Here is a 25784-nt window from a genome sequence, read left to right as displayed (position 1 = left end):
TTCTCAGGAACTACCACTGCTGGAATGAAGCCTGGATGACAAGACCTGATCTTCCTGTTGGATTTGGAGGGTGGCAAGCTGTGGACAGCACCCCCCAAGAAAACAGTGATGGTAAAACTGCATTGTCCCTCATGGAACTCATTTCACTGCGATCTTTATTTTGCTGTTAGGATCGCATTTGATGTGTGGGCAACACTCCCATTGGGAACCAACATCGAAAGTGTGTTTCCTGGGCCCATGTACAGTATTAACAGCCTGTCGATCAGTTTAATTTCATTTCAATGGTCAGTTTTCCCCTGATTATTTCTACAACTGGTAAAAAGAAAAAAAAAAAGCATAAAACTTAACATATGTAATTCATCTACTCTTGCTTTGATAAGCGGTTTTGAAGACAAGAGAAAAAAATATCCTTGTAGGCACTTTTACTAGGCTCTAAAATACACCTCGGCCCTCTGTGATGCAGTGATAAGATATAAGGCAGTAGAGAAAATAAAGAACTCAAAAAATAGTTACAGATCATCCTTTAAATTATTGTTTTCCCAGAACCTGATTTCTTTTTATGTTGTGTGATTTCTTCCAAAACCTAAGTATGTGGGTATATTCATCATCTAACTTGCAGTCTATGCTAAGCAATGAATGACACCTATGACCGCCCTCAGATTTTTATGGAATCACATCAGAGGCCTCCATTTCTCTTTAATATGATGATAAAAGCCAGTGGCTTTTATTATGTTTACTTCCTCAGGTGTTGATATGAGATACTGACGTGTGTGTATATACCCATATATCCATAAACATTCATAACTTATTCATAAGAGACTCATGCTTTATTTATGCTGGATTTTGAGGGAGAATGTTCAACACTTTCTGATGTTCTCAATTATGTATCATGAGGAGACGTCAGTAATGACTAATGACAGTTAATTTCTTATTAACCAGAGATAGATGGTTAAAATGTAAGGAACTTTGTAAAGGTAATCATGTGCCTACTGACTTCAGAAATGCATGCTGGGCATTGATCAATGTGTTGTTAATGTCCAAATTCCTCAATTTAATACTTGATGTACATGCATGATGTCCAAAAACAAAACACAAAAATCAAAACAAACAACAACACAACCAGGGGGGACACATTACCATCTCCAACATTCCAGAGACCTGTGTAAATGGATCAATCCTCTGTAAGCAAACAGCTCAGCCTCAGAACAAACATCTGGAGTATGTGTTCTAGGTGGGAGAACAGACAGAGACATAGTGACTGCCCTGTATTCTTCTCATGGCTTCAAATTTTGGTTTGAGGATGCATTTCCAACAAAGCCCTCTTGAGTACACACCTTGGTCATTCACCGTCTCCGGCCATGGGAAGCATGTGGGCTTAATCAGTGATGAAGTCAGGAACACTTGCCCCTACAGAGTCTGTATCTGTATCTGGACAGAAGTGAAGACGACAGACTCATGCTTCCCTTTCCTCTGTGTGATGCAGGGATGTATCGGTGTGGCCCGGCCTCCGTTCAAGCCATTAAGCACGGCCATATTTGCTTCCAGTTTGACGCACCCTTTGTTTTTGCAGAGGTAAGTAGTAAGCCAGAGAGAAGTGCCGCTTTCTTCCCCAACCTCTTAATACTTGAAAAATAAGACACCAGGTTGTTACTTCTAAATTTCCCAAGTCCATGGCACATGTTTCATGTCTACAAAGTCGACTAAACATCATTCCAACCTCCAGGCTCTTAATTCTAAATGTAGTTCTTACTTAACATTTTTCTTTCCTTGATGTTTTGAGATTTTCTCCTTGAAAAGGAATTGTGTTACTAACCTTAGCTGAGTTCTTCGCACCCATGAGATAGGTATCAACTGCTCCTGAGAAATTAAGTGACTAAATGAATCCCTCAACTAAAAATTGGTGGAGACAGTCCATGAATTGAAATTTCAGAGCTTACTACTTCACTCTGACACTAACCTAGCAGTTCACGTAAAAACAAAATCCAGACACACCCCAGCCATGGTCTTAGTCTGGGAACTGCAACCCATTTCCTGCCACTCCAGGCCTTCTTCCATCATCGGGGAGGGAAAGCAGAGCTGCTGAAATAGGGAGGGGAGGGAATGGCAGCTAGAAGGCAGCATACTTCATGGGTTGATGGGAACACTTTTGTAAAGGGTCTGAAATTCTGAAAGATTTGGATGGGGACTAGGAGCAGATGAGGCAGTTAGAGAATACTCCAAGGAGATCTCTAAAAATCAAATTAAATATAAAAGGTATTGGTAAAGGAGAAGGTTGGGGGGCTGGGAGGCTGAGGGCAGGGGGTGGAGAGAAGAGAAATATGTGAGAGGCTGAGAGGCAGGATTTACCCAGAATATAGTTTCACCAACAAACACACTGAAGTAATGTCTGTTGTATACAGAGTTCTTACCATGTAATCACTGTGCCTACCATTTGAGGCTGTTAGCCACCCTTTAAAATCGGTATTATGATTCTTCCCATTTTACAGAAAGGAAAATTGAGGCAGCATGGTTAATAACCTTTCCACATTCACTGAACTAATAAACAGTCATGCTAAGATCTAAAGCCAGGCAGGTACTGAAGCTCATGACATTAACCACCACACTCTACTACTACTCTGGGATGAATAAATACCTATTATAAATATGTGGCAGGCACTGTCCTGTGGGGAACTCAGAACCCTTATGAAACTAGATTCTTGGGGAGCCTGGGTGGCCCAGTCCGTTAAACCTCTGACTCTTAGTTTTGGGAGATGGAGCCCCCGGACAGGCCCTGCGCTCAACGGGAGTCTGCTTGAGATTCTCTCTCCCTCTGCCCCTCCCGCTCGTGTTCTCACTCTCAAATAAATATATCTTAAAAAAAAAAAAGAAATTAGATTCTTGATGGGAGGTGGCAATATATAGCACATCAAAAGTTAAATAACAGTAGTACAGGAGACTGTGGAACTAATTGTCAGATGAGCAATGTAGGTGATAAATGATCTGCATTTAATACATACAGATTCGTTAATTGAGAAACACGGGTCAGGAACTGAGTAGGACAGTAAAGGCCATAAGACACCATCCAGGGAGGGAGGGTGACATGAGGACAGAGGATAATGACGCCTGTGTGGCTGGGCAGAGCATTGTGGGAGCACATGGAGGGAGGGGCAGGGAGGCTCCCTGGAGGGGTTAGTGCCTGAACTGCATCTTGATGGACAGTTTGTAGTTATTCAGGCCAAGTGGGTAAGAAAGAAGCCAGAGGAAGGAAAGAATCTGAGGCAGAGGGGACAATTTGAGCATCCGAATGGAGTGTGTGGGAAATGACAAGCTGTTGCAGGCTCAGGAAAAGTGACGTGTCAGGGGTGTAGAAGATGAAGGCAGAAGGAACTGGACTCCTGTAAAGGAGTCCCCACAGGGGAGAGACTTGAGCCCCGTGGAGCTGGGACTTGAAAGGGGTGGCCCCGAGCTGGGGGCAGGGGGAGGTCAGAGGGAAGGCTGTGTCTGCTCCACACCCACCCGAGAGGGCGGGGCCTGAGCTCCCCAAATGGCAAGAGGCGAGAAGGAGGAGGCAGCATCCGGAAATGTTTAGGAAGTAAAATAAGTGTGAATATTCAGACAGCAAGATCGGGAATTTGAAACACACAAAGGGGATAGTATTGCTTCCACGGAGACTACCATTACAGTTGCTAGAAGCCTGGGGGAAAAAGGCAGACTGTATTTCGAATTTCATCCCCCTCGATTTCACTTCGGGATTTGGGGATTTATCCCAACCTCCCCAGCTGCCAACTGATAGTTTATGATGCTAGGAGAACCTCTTAATGGGAAATCACTCTAAAATTCACAGAGCCATGTTTTTATATTTTTATTATTCTTTGTTGCTGCAAAGAAAGACAGAGGGAGCAACCTCCCTCCAAGAGTGAATTGCCTAATAGCTGTTAATGCAAACGCTTTTTGCTATTATTAAATATAGATCAGGGTGTTATGCATGTCATCGGGATTCGCAGATTATAATTACTCCTCTCTCAGCCACTGCAGACTTGTCTGACAGAGCGGACGATTTGCTGCTTTGGCACGGGCTGAACCCCGGGGCTGAGCCATTTATAAGAGATGCTCAAGCTGTTGAAAGTGTATGAGGAATCTTTTCTCAAGGGTGCCCAAAGTAGGACCACATGGGGGGCATCGTATTTAACTTTAATGAGAGTGTCCATGACTCAGGTTCAGACTGCATCCTCCCTTCCCTTCTCCATCCTCTGGCTGCATAAGCCTGCCTGTCACACCCCAGGCAGGCAGCCCAGTATGCCTTTTCTTGCCTCTCGCTGACTTTCTTGGTCATTCCTTACTCACTTCCGGGCTGGATTAAACATCATGTTCACTGACGTTTTTTGATCTTCTCAGAGCCGTGGTCTCCTTTAGTTAAAGCAAAATCCAAAATAAGAAGTGAAGGGGAGCAGAGGATACAGGTTTCCAGTTATAGAATAAGCCACGGGGATGAAAGGCACAGCATAGGGAATATAGTCAATGATGTTGTCATAGTGTTGTATGGTGACAGATGGTAGCTACACTTGCCGTGAGCATAGCATAGAGAAGTTTGAATCACTATGTTGTACACCTGAAACTTATGTAACATTGTGTATCAACTAGACTCAAATTAAAAAATTAAAAAGTAAAAATTAAAAAAAGAGGCATGTACATGGGAAGGATCCTATCTCTGCCCCTTTTCCTCTCCTCCTCCATTTTCGAAATGTATTCTTCACATTTCTAGATAGCTTCCAGGGCTTGAAGCTTATTTCTCATGCCCTCAGCGCCATGACGAGGACCTCCATTATAGAAGCCCATCTGCCTTTTCTCTCCCCAACTAATGGTGGCCTTTGGCTTCTAAAGGTGGGGGGGAGGAGAGAGCAGAAGAGTGCTAGGGTCTGAAGTCCTCTCCTGAGTTCCCGTGTTCACTGAGCGCTTGGGGGTTGCTGCTTCTCTTCCATCTTAGCTTCCTCTCATTGGCTCTGTCCTCCCCTCCTACCGGCCCACCCCAAACCTGCACACACGTGCACACTTGAGCACATGCCCACCCCTCCTTCCCTCCCTGTCACTGAGCTGATTTTTGCAGCAATGATTGGTGCCCCAGGGCCACAGTAACTGCTCCATTGCTCAGAAGCTATATAGCACTTTCCCTTGCTCTGGGCCAGAGGTTCTTTGTATACAAACTCTACAGACACTTCATTCTCAATTCAACGTTATTTTGCTACCACTTTTTAGCCCATTTTGGGGGACTCCTATTCTGATCTAAAATAGTTCATCCATTTATTCAAATAATGTATAAGATTTTGGAATCAGGTTGGCTTCTCTTCTTAATCTTCATGCATCTTGCCAGAAATACCTTCTAAAGACAGCATGCATCCAGCCAGGTCTGTGATGCCCATTATTACCCTTTGAGCTCCGTATAACATTGAGCTCTATGAACTTGATTCCTAGCCCACCTCCCTTCCCTCCTCTGACCCTTTTCCTGTTTATTCTCCACAGTCTAACCAGAATCATCCTTTAAAAATGTAAATAAAACACCTTAGTCCCGTGCCCCCAACCTTCTAATGGATTTCCACAACACTTACAATAAAACTGAGCACAAGTCTTTACAAGATTCTATGTGATCTGGCTCCTGACTTTCCTTCCACCTCTTCCCTTGCTCATTTCCCTCCAGTCATACTGACTTTCTTGCTCTTCTGGCAACATGCCAACATACTCTTGCTTCTGAACCTTTATATATACTGTTCCTTTTGCTGGGAAAGCTCTCCCCTACCCTCCACCACATCCTTGCACATCTGACCCCTCCTTGCATCCAAGTCTCTGCTCAGGTCACCTCCTCAAAGAGGTCTTCACTCATCCCACCCCACCCCCACCTAAAATCTCACTTCCTGGCCTGTCTCACAACACTTGCCTTAGTGTTATTATTTCTCTCCTTTCTAGAATATGAGCTCCATGAATGTATCCTCATCACTGAAAACAAGTTCTGGCACAAAGTAGTCATGAATAAATACTTGTTGAATGAACGAGGATGGATGGATGAATGAAGCAAGCAAGCAAACAGAAGTGGAGGCAGAGTACCCTGCTAAGAACTGAGTCTCAGAGAGATAGGATCCAGATGGTGCCCTCAGGTGCTGGCAGTCCTGGTGGGAGACGAGGCACAGGGACAGAGCAGCAGACAGCACACACAGGGGCCTGGCAAGCACAGAGTAGAAGGATGGCAGTTGTACCAGAAGGTTCATGCACTGCCTCCGTGCGCTCTCAGAGGAGCACCACTTTCTCCGCACAGCCTGTTTTGTAGTTATCTCTAGTTAGGAACAAATGAACAAAGCAAATCTTCCTGGATCCTGAAAAAAGAGTTTCCATCCTTAGTGGTAAAGAGCATAGCTTCTGCCAGCAGTGGACATATGCTTACATTCCAGGGGCACGTGCAGAACTTTGTTGAGAGGGGGACCCTTAGCTTGCAGCCCCAGCCCACCTTTGCTGAGCCCCAGGGCTCAGCAAGCACCTCAGCAGAGGCTGAGTAGAAGTGCCTGTGTCTGATAAAGGGGCAAAGTTGTGGTGTGCTGAAACGAGCACCAGATTTCATGTTGGGATGCCCAGGTTCTATGTGACCACAGTCCCCTCAAGTGTAGGGTAGGACCAGATGGCCACTAAGACTCCTTTTCATTCAAAAGAAATTAGCCTTCAACATAGGGCTTTCTCCAGCAGTACTGATCTAGGTTTCTGCCCGGCAAGAATGGCATTATTAAACCCAAGCTGAGAGACAGTGAGTAACTTGCCCAAAGTCACACAGTACAGATCCAATATTCTTTCCAGCACCACCTGCACTTACAAATGTCTACCACAGACATGCAGTTGGCCTTGGGTGGGGGCCTGTCACCATTACTCTTTTAAGCCCTCAGTGGCTCATACGCAGCCAAGATGGGGGACCATTGCACTGGTGGCTGAAACCGAAAAGAAGGCTTGCTAATGTCGATTGGAAAGAATACTTTCTCTCCACACCCCCACAACATACATATGCAATAGCCATTTCATATGTGGGTTTCTCCTCTCCTCTCTCCACAAGGGACAGTGCTGCTGGGCTGGCCTGAGATTTGAGCCCACATAAATTTCCTAAGCTCTATGCTCAAGGGGAGACGATTTAGCCACTTTTCATATTTAGCCTTGTCTCCCTGGAAAACTGTAAACTGTTGTAAGGGCTGTTATTAAGAAGATATTTATCAGCATTGTTGCTCTAATTTGCAAGAGGAGGAGGCTGTTTGTGCTCGCATGGCCTTCTCCAGAGGGAAAGCCAAAAGTCTCAGGAAGCTCTTTTAAAGTTTCCTTAACTTTTTTTTTTCTCCCCAAAATGACAAATATCCCTGGTGTCTGCCCTGTCATGGCCTATCCTAATTCCTAAATTCATATTTTGGTCTTGCACATCCTATGGCTAGTGCCACAAAGCCGTGATTATTCTGCTAAAGAATGAGGTCACCATTTATCACCCCTCAGATATCTGAGGCCCATGCATGGAACCACTTGCACCCCAAGCATGAAACCATCTTACCACCTCATGGCGGCGCTGGTGGTCCGGTAGGGCTGTATGGGAGAGGCAATGCACTGTGAGGGTCAGGGAATGGGTCAGCCCAGGGTGAAGGTCAGGGAATGGGCGATGGGCCAGCCCAGGGTTTCAGTCTCCAGCAGCTCCCAGCTATGTGACCACAAACACTTTGCTGACCCTTCTTAACCCACTTGGCACCCTCATCTATAAAATAGGGATAATAATACATACCTCACAGGTGGTTGTTGTTGTGAGGTTTAGATTAAATAATTTGTAAGTGTCCCTGAAACCTTGTGGCCCTTCAATGAATGTCAACTACTTGCTTTCACCTTAGTAGAGGTCAGAGTCCATGTAAATTCAGAACATTTTGTGAGAAAGTAAAGAAAAGTTGCTTTTTTTAACCTCAACTTTGAAAGTTAGGGCTTTATCATCAAGTTCCCCCATTACCTAATAAAAACCATTACATTTTTACTCAGTTTTAAAGTTTACAAGTCATGCTCACATAGATCCTATTTTGCTTGGTGCTGTCTCATTAAAGCGTTACTATGAAATTGGCAGAAGAAGTATAACTATTTTCATTTTCTAGAAACAGGAACTGAAGTTCAGAGAGGATAAGGTAGCTTTCCAAAAGTACACATTCAAGATCAGAACCCGAGGTTCTTGCTAATCCAGTGTGTCTCTGACCCACCCTCTCCGACCTGTGGTTGTGGCAGTCCCTCTGCCTGTCACAGCCTTCCTCTCTCCATTTTTTTTTTTTATGCTTTATTCTTTTTAGCTTTATTGGGGTATGATTAACGTAAAATATTGCACACATTTAATAGATACATCTTGATGAGTTTGTACATATGCATACACCTGTGACATCTTCCCCACAATGAAGGAAGTACACATGGCCATGGCCTCCAGAAATTTCCTTGTGTTCTTTTGTGAGCTTTTGTTGGCTGGTTGGTTGGTTGGTTGGTTAGTAAGAGCACTTAACATGAGATCCTTTAGTTCGCTAACTCCTATGCATTTTCCGGTTTTCAACTTGGCTGTTACTTCCTAGTCACCTTCCCGCCCCTCCCCACCCTGCCCTGCCCCACTGCCCCAGGTGCTCTGGTGGTATCTTAAGCATCCCCCCACCCTGGGGACTTATTGTACTGTATTGCCAGGGTCTCAGGTCTGGGTGTCCAATAGAATTAATTGAGAACTTCTTTTAAAAATAATAGACTTAGTGCCCCACCCAAGACCTCCTCAACTGGGCATCTATTTTTTTTTTTAAGTTCCCCAGGTGATTCTAATGCACAGAATCTCCCTTACTAGAGTGTAAATCCTACAAGAACAGTGACTAAATGCATTTTGTCCATCTCTAGGACTATAGCACTACAGCATCTCAGCAATACTATTAATTTATGATATTATTATTTATAGAGCATTTGATCTATGCCAGGCACTATGATAAGTAATTTACAGACATCTATTTCAGTTAATTTTCCAACCACTGTGAGGAAGACACTATTGTCACCCTATTTGAAAGAGTAGGGATGTGTGGCTTGGAAAATATTTCATGAACACCTCAGAGACTGTTTTCAGCTGGAGCTCCTGATAATACACTGTAGTTCATGTTTCTACCTGCTCCCATGCTAATAAATGGGATCCTAAAAAAGTGGTTATAAAGAATATAACAAGAGACTCTAGGGGGCTCAGCCCTCAGGCACAGATTTAGACATTGTCTCTAGAAAGTAGACTGTTAAGGCAGAATGTCAGAAGAGCTTGGGGTCAGCCGGCATGGCCCCAAGATGCTGTCTCCAAATACCACAAATAGCATGGTTCCATTGCTGAACCACCACAAAATTGCCTGAATTTTTCCTGATAGCCTAATATCATTTTTCAGTTAAAATGCTTTTGACTGCAAGTAACAGAATTAAAATGACTTAAACATGAAGAGTTTACCTATAATTTTTCTCATGTAGATAATCCTAAAGTAGGCGGTCCCACGGTTGACTCAGCCATTTAACAACATTGTTAAGTCCGCACGTGCTTCTTGTCTCTCTACTTGGCCATCTTTGTATTGTTGGCAGTGTTTCTCTTCACTGTCCCAGGAAGGCTACAAAAGCTCCAAACATCACCTCACTTAATGTGAAAACATTGAAAAGGAGAAAGGGAAGGGCAAACTCTCTCCTTTTATAACAGAGAAGAATCCTACCCAGAAGCCACCCAGCAGACTTCTTCTTCTTCCCAGAAGTAGGTCACACAGCCACTGCTGGATTAAAAGCAGTCTGGGAAAGTGAGTAACAGGTGTGATGGTTTGGGCTCTTTCTGAGGAGGTGGAATTCACCAGCAAGAAAAAGGAGAGAAAGAAGTGGTTGATGTTTAAACAATCAATAGTCCAAATACTCTTCATTTATAACACCTGATAACTAAAATAAGCTAGATTATCCTTCAGATTCATTTTAAGACAAGTTCAGCCCAATGAATCCAATGTTGTTGAAGAAAGGAACATGTCCTCTCTAGGGATCCAGGATGGCTTACACCACTGAGAGAGATTCTGATGACAAGGACTTCAGATGGTAGCTAACGCTCCCTTCTCCTGTTTTTAGGTCAACAGTGATCTCGTTTACATTACAGCCAAGAAAGATGGCACTCATGTGGTTGAAACCGTTGATACCAACCACATTGGGAAATTGATGGTAACCAAAGAAGTTGGAGGAGATGGCATAAAGGATATTACTGATACCTACAAATTCCAAGAAGGTAACTTACTGCCACTGAATGAAGATTTCTTTGCCCAAGTTTGTTTAATACTTACCTGCTGTCACTATGAAATGTGTTCTGGAGAATACACCATAAACCCTCATGAGGGAGACACCTCACACCCACAATTTCTCCTTGTAGTTTTCTTTATTTGCTTTGAGCAGAATTCCCCTTCACATTGCTTGTGAAGACAATTTGGTTTAAAGTCATGTCTCTTTTAACACAATATAGTTCTTGCTCACAAAAACACGGAAGAATCTTAACTTTCAATAATAGAAAACACTGTATAACTAATGTAATTTTAGTTTAATAATAGAAATTTAAACAGCCATTCACAGTTGTTTAGTACTTTACAAACTATCTGCATATACATCGTTCCATTGAATTATCACGGAAGTCCCTTGAAATAGATAATACAATATTAACAAAATAGTGTGATCTCACTAATTCAGGACAATTAGGTCAAAGGCCCATTTCAATTATAAAATAATATTAATGTTAATAATGTTTATTGTGTAGACAGTTTCAAATGGAGCTGTTGAGTTCAAGCCCATTTTGGTCAGTACTGGGTGCCTACTCTATGTCTAGAATGGTGTTTGGTGCTGGGGATCCCCACGGTGAGCAGGATTCAGTTTCTGTTCCTGGAAAAATGATAGGATCATCATGCAGAGGGTGTGGGGAACAAAGAAGAAAGACACACAGTCCAGCCAGGAGATTCAGAAAAAGCAGAGCAGGGTAAGAGAAGTCACAGACCACAGTTAAATAAATCTAGACAGGGGCTTCCAGGCAGTGGGAACATGAACAAAGGCATCCTGGAGATGTGAGTTAGTCGGTGTGTTTAGGGTCCTAAAAACATCAAGCTCAGAGTGCCAATGGCTAGAGACAAAGCTGGCCAAGGTCAGTAGTAGATAGGAGGTAGAGGAGCTTGGGTTTCTTGATGGGGAATGTGGAGTATATTTTACAAATGATTCACCAGTAGAGGTTCTTAGGAGTAGGCATTTATTTTAGTGAATGGAGAGAAATGACAAGTAATTAGCATATACCTAAATATTCATCAGTACTCCTGAAGTGCTAAGGAATGCAGAATTCATTTTAAATATTTTAGATAGTCTCTCTGCTCTTATTTAAAAAAGCAATTTGCACTATAAAGAGAAAGTTTGCTGAATTGAGAATTCTCACACATTGTATTAGAAATTCAGGATTTTTGTCACCTGAACTAGTGAATTTTTGCTATATTTCTGAAATGGTTCATTCTTTTCTTCTATTGGTTATCATCCATTGTACAACATAGATACAAATGTGTGTTTTTTTTCTTTTTGGCTTTTTCCTGAAATGAGAGTTTAAAAAACCATAAGTACAATAAAACAAAACAAACAAGTAATGCCCTCTTGTTATAGAGTTATGGACAAAAAGGTTCGGAAAGGAAAAATAAAAGTCCCTAGGAAAAGAGAAAGAGGGATGCCGGGGTGGCTCAGTCAGTTAAGCGTCTGCCTTCAGCTCAGGTCACGATCCCAGAGTCATGGGATCAGGCTCCCTGCTCTGTGGGGAGCCTGCTTCTCCCTCTGCCTGGCACTCCCTCTGTTTGTGCTCTCTCTCTCTCTCTCTCTGACAAATGAATAAATAAAATCTTTAAAAAGAAAAAAGAGAAAGAAACTAGCTGCAACATTCACTCATCTATCATTCATCCATTCAACAACTTGATCTTAACCACCCACCATATTCCCAGCACTGTTGTGTAGGGATGAGATGCACAGTCCTGCCTTCCCATCTAGCTGGAGAGATGAGCAGGAAGCAAGCCCTCACCATGCTGTGCAGCAGGTGCCCAGAACAGGGCACAGAGAAGGGAGTTCCAAATCAGACTTGGGATCCTGAAGGACATTAGTGGTGGGCTCACTGAGACAGAAAGAGAAACAGGTATTGGCCAGGTGAAGCATGAGGAGAGACTTCTCCAGGAAAAGGCAGCCCACCAGGGATTGTGGATAAACTCCTGGTGTGGAAGAAGTCTTGAACAGACAGTGTAGAGAAGAAGCGGTAATCCTACAGGGAGCCATCCAGACAACCAGCTGTCTCTTCTAAACCACACAGCAGAACGCCATTGTCATTAGCTGTCATCCGTGGAGGTGGCAGTGAAGGCCAAATCAGGGTCAGATGTCAAAAGAGGAAGGACCAAAAGCCAGTCCAATGGAAGAGGAGTTGGGGCTTGACCAGGGGTGGACACCAGATTAAAAGAAATAAAATGTGCCCACTCTGGATAAGGAAGATAGCTGGAGGTTCAGGCTTCCAGAGTTTGGCAAGAAAGCAAGGCTCAGGGAGGTGGACCATATGGGGGTCTGGTCCAAGCAGAAGAACCCCTAAGTCAGCATAGTTATGAGACACCCCATCTGGCTTCTGGGCTGGAGTTTGATCCCAGGAGGTTAATTAGCCTCTTAACCAAGAATGGCAGCTGCATTTTAAATTCTGACTTTAGGAATGGCTGAGTGGGGTGCTATTTACAGAAGGATGCAGACACTGTGCCTGAATCTGGCAGGACTGACTGAGTGATTACAGATGTCGCCACAGGCCCCTAGGAGAGGCTGCTCGTATCGTGGTCATACATTTGTCACTCTGCTTCTCATTATTGAATCTCTCATATAATTGCTCTATCCATAAATGCTGAATGTGGGCACTAAAATGTAGAGATGAATAAAAACATAGAGAAGAAATTATTACCAGATTCAGGAATTAACTATTTTAATTAACTAAATTGTAGAAAGATCATTTTTCACGTGGAGGATGAACTAAAGCTTAATATTAATTTTATACCTTTTTTTTTCAAATATGTAAGATTAGGAAACTATAAAATTTTGAAAACCAGAATTCTTAAAACTTCTGCGGCCATCTGTCTTCTTTTATGATGATGTCTGGATCCCATTTCCTCTTTGTTCCATCAATCATTCCCTCTGCCACTTGTATTTCCGTATCTCCTTCCGGATTAGCTCCTTCCCATTCGCATTTAAGGAGGATCCAGTGTCACCTGTGTTTAAAAAAAAATCACGCAACTTTTTTTTCAGCAATATATTCCCCACCAAACATGCCCCGTTCTTTCTTCCCGCTGGCCTCCATGGCAGGCATCTGGAAAGAACTGCCTGTCCTTGGCGTGCCATTGCATGCCTTTTCGTTTCCTTTCTCACCTACCATCCCCTGAGTTCTGCTACCAGCCACAAATCCTTGAAGCTCCTCTTCATTTTTTTTTTTGGAAGATTTTATTTAGTTTTATTATTTGAGAGAGAGCAGAAGCAGGGTGAAGAGCAGAGGGAGAGGCAGACTCCCCGCTGAGCAGGGAGCCTGTTGGGGGACTCCATCCCGGGGCTCCGGGATCATAACCTGAGCCGAAGGCAGACGCTTAATGACTGAGCCACCCAGGCGCCCCTTGAAGCTCCTCATCTCAAGGCTGCCAGGACCAACGGATTGCCACGTGGAATGAATGTTCGCAGATCTCAGCTTGCCTGAGCTTCCCGTGCCTTCTGTTGCTACTGCTCAGCCCCAAATCTTGACATTCTCTCTCCTCTTTGTTCCTATGACACCACTTCTCCTGGTTCTATCCCAACCTACTTGACCCTTTTTGCTATCTCCTTCTGCAACTCTAAGCTCCTCTTTTTTTCCCTCACCTCTGAATGGTACTTATTCTAGGCTCAGTCCTCAGGCTTCATTCCTACCCACTTTATGTTCTTTCTCTGTGGCTGGCATTATAGTCACATATCTACTGATCACCCCCCCAGTTGGTGTCTGTGGCCCAACTTATCTGTTCAGCTCCACATTCCCCTAAGTCTCCCAAGAAACCTGAAACCGACCCTTCCGGAATGCCACCTTCTCTCACTCCTTCTCTTCCCTGGATCTGTTTCCCCCACTCCAGACCCCAGTGAAGAGAACCACAGTCCCCCCAGATTTAGCAACTCGAGAACCAATCATGCAGCAAACCCTCTAAATGTCCCCTTAGAAATAGTTCCAATTCATCTCCTCTCCTCTATCTCTATACTATGGCCACTCTGAGAATTCAGGGGTATCAGGTGTGGAAAGCCCTTAGCATAGTGCCTGATACAGAATAAATGTCCAATAAAGTTAGTTTCTGCTCCTGCTAGTAATTCAATTCTTACTACAATACTACTACTATTAGTCAGGGTATGAGTATTTTTCTCCTGGCTACCTGCTGTTATTTCCCAATTCCACCTTCCTGCCACACCCTCTCTTTCCCTTTGTCTAACCCATGCATTGCTGCCAAAGTGACATGTTTAAAATATAAATTTGAGCCTGTTATGACACTGCTTAAAAGCTCTTGCTCTCCTCTGTTGCTTCGAAGGGCATTTCAGTCAGAGCTCACCAAGCCTCTGCTATTTGCCTTCTGGGCCCCCTCACTGCACCTCCTGACCACACCCACAGACATCCCAAGCAGCAGCCGGGAGAGCTGCTGACAGCCTTCCAGAGAGCCAGGCTGCCACTTTCTTCATGCTTTGCTCTCACTGCGGAGAGTAAAACCTCTCCAAGAAGTCTTCCCTGCCCCCAGGTGGTGTTGAGTCTCTCCTCCTGTGCCCTGCCCCACATGGGAACGTCTGACCCAGCGTCTGTGGAGGGCACACATATAGCAATCCCTCTGCACTTGTCCCTGAGACCCATGAGGGAAGGGCTGTGCTTCTCATCTGAGCCTAGCATGGTGCCTGGACGTCATAGTAGCTCAAGTAGCAGCAAATCGTCAGATGAATGGTAATGCCGGTGGCCCTTTCACAGGTGCATTTAAATGCACATCACATATCCCAAACTGGACTATTTAGTGTCTGTTAAAAGATGAAAGTTTTGTCTCTGGATGAAAGCAAAGTGCTTTTCCAAACCTTGATCCTTCAAAGCCTCTTTGCCAGGCCGGGTCGTAGGTCTTGGGAACATGGAGATGCGTTCTAGCGGGGAAAATAATGTTATGTAGTGTTAAGTCCTGGGCAAAGGACAGAAAACCAGGTGTTAGTGAGAGATGAGAGGACTGGGCTTGGAGACACATTACACAGGGTGATGGAAGGGGGTGCTCTCTGAGAAGGGGACATTTGAGCTAACACCTGAACAATGAGAAGAAGCTTAACAAACATAAAAGCGCACTTTCATTACATCCGAGTTAACGGAAAGATGCTTTTGACCTTGCTCCTGGAGGCCACAGAAGAATCTCAGAAAATATAATCTGGCTTTAGATCATTCTCCCACAGCACTAAATTCATGGCCCTGAATTATGTAAGATGTCAGAGCATAAAGCACAGCTGCAGAGAGACGGCAATTCTCCTAGCTCTGGGGAAACCTGACGTCCCTGCCTCCTCTTCTGGAATGACTGCCTGGCCACTCCGGCTCCCGGGACAGGCTGATCCCCAGAGGGGACCCAGAGGCTCCTCCATCTATGATGCCATATAAAGTCTCCCGTGGCTCGCCACAAGCCTTCCATTGTCCCTTCCCCTCATCTGGGCCAGCTCAGCCTCTCTTTCCCCAGATGGCACCTCTCTGACAGGTAGGTCCCTGCTGCTGGTGTTCCCCTCTCCTATTTTGTCTAAATGCATATCTGGTGCCCATCCAAAGTGATCATCAATAATGCTCTCCCAAGGAGCTGTTGGCCAGGTGCTTTCTGCAGAAATATTTTACTGAACTTTCCTTGTCATAGCCCCTCCTTCCCTTTGTAGGGAGATAATGTCTCCCTCCTATTGATCTGTAAACACGTGCTCTAGCCAATGCTTGTCCTAGACCAATTGTTCCTGGCACGTTCTTGCCATCTTGGCAATCAGAGAACTTGTTAACACACACGCACATGCACATTTGTTTGCAACACCTACTGGCATTTTTGGTCTTTGCAAAGTCCTAGTAGCTGCCAGTTCTTGTGCATGCCCCCAAACCTCCTAACAACCCCGTGATGTAGGTGCCCCCCTGCTTTTTTTTTTTACAAACAAGGACATGGATAGTTATAATAGTGCCTGCCTTGTAGGGTTCTCTGAGGAGTAAATGAGACAATGCCCAGTATGCACTTCACCACAATAACTGTCACAGAATTAGCTCTCGGCAGTAACTGTTGTTAATTGACTTCTTCATCTGCATTGCATTCCATTGCTAAGTAAAGTAGAAGACAGTATCTTAAAATTAATGAATTTAAAAGCTCACACTTTTATTTCCAGGTGATTCTTTTTTGCTAGCCATTCCCATGACTGGTTTTTACAAGTCAAAGAATTTGCCTCTGTGTCTTCAACGATGCACTAAGATGTACCCAAAGGTACTCAGGGGGTAAAGAGAATAGAGACTATCTCTCCACACCTCCTCAAGCCCTGTCCCCTCAAGCCAAGCATTTTGTCCGGGGCTCTGTAAGGAACGTCAGCGCAGCTCGGAGCCAGGAGGAGCAAGCTCTGAGGTCTGACTTATACCTGTATTTCTTGCTTCCACAACTGCACAAAGCTCTTGTTTGATTCTTCCAGAGCTCACACCTTCTCCTCCTGTCCCTACCTTCATCTCCTCCACCACCATCCTGGAAATCCCACAGAAGACATTTTCCTAAAAAGAGCACACACATCTCCAACTGCATTAGAACTTCAGTGCACCCCCAGATGCCAATAGATGTCCCTCAAAAAAAAATGTGGTTGGCGTCGGATGAGTTTGGGAAGTCTTACATTAACTAAGTCTCCTTACTGTAGGGCTCAAGCTCAGAATCTCTGATAGGCTGGAATCAAGACAATGAACATCTGGAGGCCCCAGACAACCCAGTGCTCCCCAAGGGAACTTGGCCTTAGAGCCCTTTGGCAGAGAAGGCTTGTTAACGACTTGCCAGGTCTGAGTATAGGGGCGGTGCACTATTTGCAGAAAAAGTGATCTCTACACTCTGCCGGGGGGGGGATTAGGGGGGACGATGGCAAGAGAGGAAGGAGTAGAGGGCAGGACGGCAGCTGCCCAGGAGTCAGCTCAGCAGGAGAAAGTGGGACAGGCCCACGTGGAAAGAGAGACGAGGAAGACAGGTCTCATCAGAAATACCCGTGAATAGGAGAAAACTGGTATAGCACAGGGTGGAATGGCAAGATGCAACTATTGCCAAAATCTTTGCTTAGAGACCCCTGAATTCTAGCTAGGATTAGGGGAGGGAAGCAAATTGGCACCACTATTTGAGAGGAGTTGGACTGGGCCAACTCTGCCTGCAGAACCCTGAAGTAGCAGCCCTGGAGAAACAGCCCTGAGAGCAACCCCTTAGCACCCCGCTTTCAGATAAGCCCCAGCGATGCCAACTAACTCGGCAGCCCAGGCAGGTCATAGCTCTCCAGGAACCTGATTTTGCAGAATTAGTAACACCTGAATAATGATGACGCCTGTCTCGAAGAGCAGTTGAGTGGCTTACAGAGGCAACCAGACCAGTATAACACACAGTGCCCAGAGCACAGCGTGTTTATTAATTTCTCTTTGATGCATTGCATTTCTTTTCCCCTGTCATGATCTCTGCATCTCTCCTAGGCCAAGAAGAAGAGAGGCTGGCCCTGGAAACTGCACTGATGTATGGGGCTAAAAAGCCCCTCAACACGGATGGCCTTCTTAAACCCAGGTCTGACGTGGTCATGAATTTTGAAGTGGAAAATGCCGTGCTGGGAAGAGACTTCAAGCTAACTATCACCTTCCAGAACAACAGCTCCGACCGTTACACCCTCTCAGCCTATCTCTCGGGCAATATTGTCTTCTACACCGGGGTCTCCAAGACAGAATTCAAGAAGGAGACGTTTGAAGTGATGCTGGAGCCCATGTCTTGTAAGCTAACAAGGGGGGCTCTTCTCCCCGGGACTTGTTCTCTGCCTCCCTGTCTGGCTTGGTGCTGTCACTCATTAATAACTTCCTGTCAGGGGCACCTGGGTGGTTCAGTTGGTTAAGTGTCCAACTCTTGATTTCAGCTCAGTTCATGATCTCAGGGTTGTGGGATAGAGTCCCGCTTCCGGCTCTGTGCTCAGTGGGAGTCTGCTTGAGGATTCTCTCTCTCCCTTTCCCTCTGCCCCTTCCCCCTGCTCCCTCCCTCTTTCATTCTCTCAAATAAATAAATGAATCTAAAAAAAAATAATAATAACTTCCTGTCAAAGTTAAAGTTTTGCCGCAGAGCTCAGAAACAGGAACCCCATAGGAGAATCTCCTTCTTCTAGAGGGGCCTCAGATTTCGGCTTCACCTCTCATGCATAGAAGTGAACACTGAAATTTTCAAAGCCTAAAGCCCCATGAGTGATGAAAATTAAATGTAACTTCTTGCTACTCAAAGTGTGGGCCGAGGACCTGAAACATCAGCATCCCCTGGGAGCTGGTTAGAAATGCAGACTGTCAGGTCCCACCCCAGATCTGTTGAACCAGGATCTACATTGTAACAAGATCCCAAGGGGATTTTAGTGCCCAGGAAAGTTTGTGAAGCACCTGTATCAGAAAGCAGCACCCCCCGCTCCACTCCCTATCTCTCTCCCCAAGTCATGTGTTTTGCTTTACCATTTAGAAAGTAAGAGATCTAAGCTCTGCATATGGGCCATTTCTGAAAACTCATCTGCTGATATAGTGGGACAGGGGAGAGCCCACCCTTGGGAGAGGAGACTGGAGACTCAGGATGTGCTGTCCAGGAGCTTCTGATGGGCTTTGTTCTCTCTGCCACCTCTCATGGGGTCTCTTTCTCGTCCTTGATCCTGCCCAGCCTCCCTCGAATACATGCCCTTCCAAAGCATCTCCTTCACTATAAAAATTCAGAATATTTTAAGCAGGCTTGGGCTCGACAGTCTTCAGCTTACATTGGGAATTGCAGTTTTGACCAATCTCATTTCTTGAGGTACTAGTATTTAGGGGGCACAAAGGTTAGTCACATAACTGGTAAAATGAGTTAACTGGGAGAAACTGGTCTCCAGGCCAAGCATGTTGAGTTAAAGCAGGTTGAAAAGGACCTAAACCTTTCAGGGCACTGGATTTCTGTTGACCTGACATGTGGCAAAGAAAATTAAAGGTGTACAAATAATAAGTTTTACAACGTGAAGGCAAGCAAGACTAATATGCCCCCAGGGATAACCAACCCACACATCCCAGTCGTTTTCAAGCTTTCTGGATTCAGTGGCTGTCCCAAGCCCCAGTGAGTACCCTTGTGAGGCTATAGAAAGATATTCCCAGAAAAATGGGGAACATTCCTAAAAATCCTAATTCCAACAAACCTACCCAACCTTAGGGGAACAAATTTCCGGAGCTATAGTAATGTGACTAACGATTAGGAAGTCACCATGGTATATATTTTTTGGAAACTGAGAGATCTAGCAATTTTCCTATCCCTCAAGGTAGGAAAGGTAATTCTTAAAGACAAAACTCGTCAGTATAAAGGACTCAAGACAACAGGCAGACACAGTGGAGTTTAAAGAAACTGAGTCTTGGAATTAGACAAATGGGGATTTTAGGTGTGACTATGTCACCTACTGGCTGTGTGTCCCTAGGCAAGTTACTTAAGTAATCTGAGCTCTTCCGTGCATGGGAACAATACCATCCACGCCACAGGGTTGTAGATTCGTTCCCCAAACCTTTATTTCATGCTTAATGTCTAGATGTTGTTTTGTCCTAGAGACACAGCAATGAACACAACAGAAGTGCCAACCCTCATGGGGTTTGTGGTCTTAAGAGGTGGGGGCTGGACAATAAACAAAGTACCATATTGGATAGTTACACACATAACAAGAAAATATAAAACAGGGTAAGGGAAGAAGGGAATGTTGGTGGGGTGGGATGATCAGGGAAAACCTCTCTAATGGGATGACATTTAATAGGAACCTGACAGAAGGAAAGGAGCAAGCTTTGCAGCCAGAAGAAACTGTAAATGCAAAGGCCCTGAGGCCAGAGCATGTTTGATATGTTCAATGAGTAGCAAGGAAACCAGAGTTGGGAGCAAAGGTGGCAAGGGAGAGTGATGGTGTAGACCACATAAAGAACTGTGGGCCCTTGTAAGGACTTCGGCTTTGATTCTAAGTGAGCTGAGCCGGAGGAGCCATTAGAGGATTTTGAGCAGAAATGAGGCCTGATCTAACTTAGGTTTAACTATACACCATCCTTTCCCACCTCACAAGAATCCCATCTCCTTCCCCTTTTCTCCCTAATCCAATAAGAAAATGAGCTTCTATGAGTTGATAGGGCTGGAATGGCATGATACATTAACCCTCTTGGTCACTGATCTAGGGACAGCGACCAGGTGGAATTAACTGTATGCAATAGGTTGCAAACTGCAATCTAAAATAAATGGCAAATAATAATAATAATAATAAAATAAATTGCAACGTGTTGCAAAAAGCCACCTGATTCTAGACCTTGATCAAGCAGGTCAGAGTACACTCCTAGGAGACTCGGTTGCAAAGAAAGTTTTCCAAGTAGAATGGGAGGCATACTTCCCAGATTGATGATTAAAGAGAATGTGTGGGCTAGAATCAGCTTGGAAGATTTGAATAACTTAAACCTTCCAGTACCTTCAAAGGTGTTATCATTTCCACTTGACTATATTTAGTTTTCTTTGCTTTTTGGAAAAAGAGATGAGGCAGCTCCTGTCTGTGTCTCCCTCGGCTTTCCCCAGACACAGTAAATGATATTGGCAGGAGCCCAGCTCCACCACTCATAGAATGAAAACCTATTCTTCTTTCTCTTGCCACGTTTAATAAACTTTATCTAGAACAATTTCTTGTGCAGTGGCAAAACACAGCACTTACATAACATACTATTTCAGGAGCACTGTTCTCTTGGGCTTGGAAGCACAGCCCAGTTTCCTTAGGGCTATGATTTAGAGAATGTTCTACCCAAGAGAATAATGTCCTGGTGCCAACATTATAAAGGTAGCAAAAGTCTTCGTTAAGATTGGTAGAAAAAAGTCAGAAATATCTCGCCAACCTCAAGGAATCCAGTGGTCAAACAGAGCCCACCCCCCCCAGTAATAACCAGAGGAGATCTCATTTTTTAGTATTGCTGGAGGCAGCTAGAGACAAAACATATGTTCTTCAAGGCATACCATTTGCCACTCCATCCATCCAGAGCTGGGAGCATGAAAAACAGGCCCCTTGTGCTCATCTGAGGTTGTATCCAGTCAAGGGATGGAGTCTTATCTGTCTGGACAATTAATTTCTAGGGGAGTCATGGAGGAAGTAGGGTCCAGGCTCAGGCCCAAAGAAGGCAATATGAAAGGGTCATTAAAAAAGCAGAATTCAAGGGCCAAGTTCAAGCCAAGGTCCTCCTAACTCTGGGAGCTTCTCAAAGTTGAATATGCATCATGTGGGCATCTTATTCAAAAGCAGATCGTAATTCAGAGAGTTGGGGTGGGGTTAGGGGTGGGGGGGTTCAGAGAACCTGCATCTCTTATGAGCTCACAGCTGATGGTCTGCAGGCCACACTCCAAGCAGCAAGCTCCTGGACTGGAAGGGCCATACCTTCCACATGAACCAACGCTTCTACAGAGCTGATCCTGTGGGGATCGTCCTGGTTGTTGGAGCAGTACCCCCCCGCAAACCCCAGCTGCACATTAAAATCAGCCACGAAACCTGTAAAATAATGCCTGGGCCCCAGCCTCCAAAACTCTGATTTAATTGGTCTGTGATTTAATTGGTCTTAATTCAACAGGGCGGGTTTTTAATGTCCCCACGGGGATTAAGAACTCCTCAGTCAGAGGGCTAGAGGAGGTCACAGCGCCTATTTATCTGTGAAGGTGATGAGCATGGCCTGATGCATCCTCGCCTGTGGGCCGACAAGTCAGGGAGCCTTCCCTGTGCCCTGGCTTGCCCTACACAGTATCCCGTCCTCATTTCAGGACTGCTGTTCACTGGGGACTGACTATCCCCTGCACCTGCACGTAAAACAATGGACCCTGGGAATCATTCCTTTCAATAACTTCCACAGGGACGAGGAATCTTTGGCAAAAGGCAGACATTGGGCAAGGAAGCAGTGGTGGAGATGTTCCATTCTGTGACCATTTGCAGAGCCTGTGTTCTGGGCATGGGGATGGAGGCATTGCCACCCATTTCCCCACTGGGCCAGCTGTCAATGCAGCGCTAGCACCTGGCTCTGAGCAGGTGAGCAGGTGCTACACCATGGCCCGGGCTCGGCCTCTTTGCTCTCTTGAATCCTGAGCAGTGAGAAATGAGAGTGATAGAGAAAGCAGGCAGTGCAGCCGAACAGGACCTCACTGTTACATTCAGAGCCACAAGATAGCATTTCTGCCCTCAGCCCAGATGGTGAATGGAGGGGAGCCTGGACCACTCCCCAGCCTCACTGGCCTGTCCTCAACACCTAAAAGCTAACATCAGTGACTTGAGGAACCAGGCATTCAGCACAGAGGTCCTTTACATTGCAAATAGGAACGGGGTGGGAGAGACCTGAATGCCTAGGATAAAAACTGGTTTCAAAGGCTTCTTTCTCTTATATTGAAAAGTCATGTAAGATTGGTACAGAAAAAGCTGGAAAGAAAATGTGAAGTGCTATAAGGATAAGGTTTAGGTAGTTGACAGTTTTGCTCAAGGGTGGCCTATGGCCTGGGAGAGATGTTTCTTGTTGCACGAGGGGACGGTACATGGACTGGTGGCCTTGGGTTTCTGTCATCTTGGGATTGTCCACGGTCAACTCAAAACAGCCACAGTTAAAACCCCTTGGTCCTTGATCTTCAACATCCCTGTCATGGCTTTGCATTTTTACAACAGCAAAAGCACTGTTTAGAAAAAAATGACACATTTTCTCTAGTAAGGCTTCCCTGAATATTAAATTTCTAGCACATTCTTGTTTTATCCAAGAAGCACGAGACTTTGTCCTTGATTGAGTCTTCATCCTTCACCTTGGCTGTGCTTCTGGTGGATGCTGAGGTCCTTTTGCTCCCTTGAACCCCGATGGGGAAGGAGATGGAGCACGTGGGCAAAGTCAAGCAGGTCTAACTCAGGTCCTGATGTTCTGTATGTTTGTTTCTCCTCCTGCCAGTCAAGAGAGAGGAGGTGCCGATCAGAGCGGGCGAGTACATGGGCCAGCTGCTGGAACAAGCATACCTGCACTTCTTTGTCACAGCGCGTGTCAACGAGACCAAGGATGTTCTGGCCAAGCAGAAGTCCACCATGCTGACCATCCCCCAGCTCACCATCAAGGTCAGTTTTACCATCTCAGACAAGGGAGAAGGGCAAGGTTATTGATTAGGCACCCAGGCATACTTAGTGTGTGTGTGTCCTGCTCAACAAAAAAAGTAGGGGGGAGCTAAGATCCTCCTGTTCTTTGAGAGAAGTAAACTGCCCTATATATAGACACACACATATATAACACTTTTCCCTCCTCTCCAGATTTAAATATATAGATGTGGCTGCAGATATAAGTAAAACCTGTGGGTATAAACATACTTGTGGAGGAAGATAAAGATGTGTAATGGACACAGATAGAATTTCAGTGTCTCCAGAGTAAAGTGGGTCAGGCATGGCATGAAATGGAAACCACTGGGATCATCTCCCGCCTGCATTCAGGACATTGAGATCTAACTGTATACAGTAGGATACACTCACTGAGATGTCAGCTTAGTGACAGTGAGTTTGTATATACATAGACGCCTTGCAACCACCAGCCAGATGAAGACATAGAGGAGTCCAAACACTCCAGAAAGCTCCCTCATGCCTTTTCCAGTCAATAATCCCTTCCCCCATCACAAAGATAACCACCTTTCTGACTTCTATCACCATAGGGTTATTTTGCGCGTTTGGCTAGTAGTTTTTATTTGTCTCTCCATTTACCACCAGAAATCTCTGCCCAAATGGTTCAAAGAAACTTGGCAGAGGAGGGCAGAGGATGGATGGAAATGGAAGACAAATATGGCAACCTGTTTGCTCCCTCTTTTCGGGAGCACTGGCAGCATCTGTAGCCACATCCTGAGACACCTTCCTGTCCTGTGAGCAGAAACCCAGGCCTCCGTCCATGTCCTTGGGGTATGATAACCTTATGTCAGCCTTACCCAGGTATTAGAGGCCTTCTCAAGTTGCTGGAGGTCTTTTTTTCCAAAAGTGATTAAAAGCATTAGCACAGATCTTAAGCTTCATTCTTCTAAGATGATCATCAAAGTTTACCAAGTTGCGCATATTTTAAATGCCCCCAGAGGTGGCAGGGATCGGGGGTACTGTAAGCCCTGGGTCTTATGAACCGTTTGCTGTGAATCATTTGTAAAGCTAATGACTGTCGTGGAGCACTCAGCAAGGCAGCTGCCAATGGGTCTAGCACTGTGCACATGGCACTTGAGGACGGCCATGTTATGAGTCACCCCAGGGAGAGGCTCACCCAAACACACACAGGTCGTGCCCATCGAGACAGAGAGCCCAGGTCCTTCATTCTGAGAAAGGCTTAAGTCATCCTGAGGCCTTCCCCCTCAGGCCGCGCCCACAGCCTCTCACAGCGCCATCCACACAAGAGGCCTTAGAAGATAATCGAACAGTGAGGTCGTGCAGGGTCTGCAGGCAGAACAGGAAACAACTGCAAATGGAGGGTGGCATGAAGCTCCTCCAGAGGGGCCATCAGTGCTGTGAAAACGTGCATTCACTAGCATAAGGTGCTGGTACCAGAACCAGGGTCCCCCCCCAATGGCAGGTGCTCCCTGGGAGACCTGTCCCACCGGAGGTGGGGCCTGCCTTCATTAGGAACCGACGCCCTGTCCCTGTGAAGGGCTCAGGAGAGAGCCCCTCCAAGCTGTGGGATGCTCCAGCCACAGCCTAAGATAGAATTTAATTGCACCACTGACAATAAACCGGACGTATAAAGGAAACTAATACCTTTCATCTTTTAGACATTATTAATGTGAAGCATTATTTGTTGGTTGTCTTCTGGGTTTACTTAAAGAGCAGTGAAATTCCCCTGGGGCAGAATGGAAATGCCCTCTGCCACAAGTTGAGTGACCTGGGGAAGGGCAAGTGTCCTTTAAAAGAGTTACAGGTTTTGTTTTGTTTTTTTTTCTTAGTTTTTATTTCTGTAAAGGTATGGGAGATGCTGTTCTTGGAAGAAACTTATTTAGAGGTAGGCCCATTTGACCAGGGCTCCAGCCTGAGTGAGATGGAAATCCTGGCTTCTGTCCAGTGCTGTTTGTTCAGGAAAGGAGTCAGGAGCATCCTCACCTCAGCTACCCCTAAACCACTAACCTCATTAACCATGCCAATCCCAGGGATGAACTAAATCCAAGCAAGGGAAGAGGTGCTCCTGGGTAAAGAACCTCACACCGTAAAAGCCACCCAGATGTCACCGAGCTGTGAGGGGCTCTGGTTCCAGAAACTCTGGCTCCTGGGCCAGGGACCTGGGATGCTGCTTGGCCTACAGGAGATATGACTGTCCTGAGAGTGACTGAGAGAGAGAGAAAGAGGACACAGAGAAAAAGAGGGGAGGGAGGAATAGGGGAGAGGAGAGGAGAGGAGAGAAGAGGGAAGATGGTGGAGGAGAGGAGAGGAGGAAGGGGAGAGGAGAGGAGAAGAGAGGAGAGGAAGGAAGTGGAGGGGAGGGGAGGGATGGAGGGAGG

General features: G+C 45.4%; 1 protein-coding gene across 1 annotated transcript in view; it reads left to right on the top strand.

Annotated features, from left to right (window-relative positions):
• Positions 1 to 25784, top strand: part of F13A1 (coagulation factor XIII A chain) — a 168556-nt gene that overhangs the window by 122540 nt on the left and 20232 nt on the right. The window contains exons 9-13 of the mRNA XM_021696917.1: positions 8 to 111; positions 1484 to 1572; positions 10117 to 10270; positions 17756 to 18043; positions 23234 to 23394. Coding sequence (XP_021552592.1) covers positions 8 to 111; positions 1484 to 1572; positions 10117 to 10270; positions 17756 to 18043; positions 23234 to 23394 — 796 coding nt within the window. The remainder of the gene's footprint in view (positions 1 to 7; positions 112 to 1483; positions 1573 to 10116; positions 10271 to 17755; positions 18044 to 23233; positions 23395 to 25784) is intronic.

This window comes from Neomonachus schauinslandi, chromosome 8 (genome assembly GCF_002201575.2).
Source record: "Neomonachus schauinslandi chromosome 8, ASM220157v2, whole genome shotgun sequence".
NCBI lineage: Eukaryota > Metazoa > Chordata > Mammalia > Carnivora > Phocidae > Neomonachus > Neomonachus schauinslandi.
The sequence above is the reverse complement of the archived record's forward strand: the minus strand, read 5'-3'. Positions and strand labels throughout refer to the sequence as shown.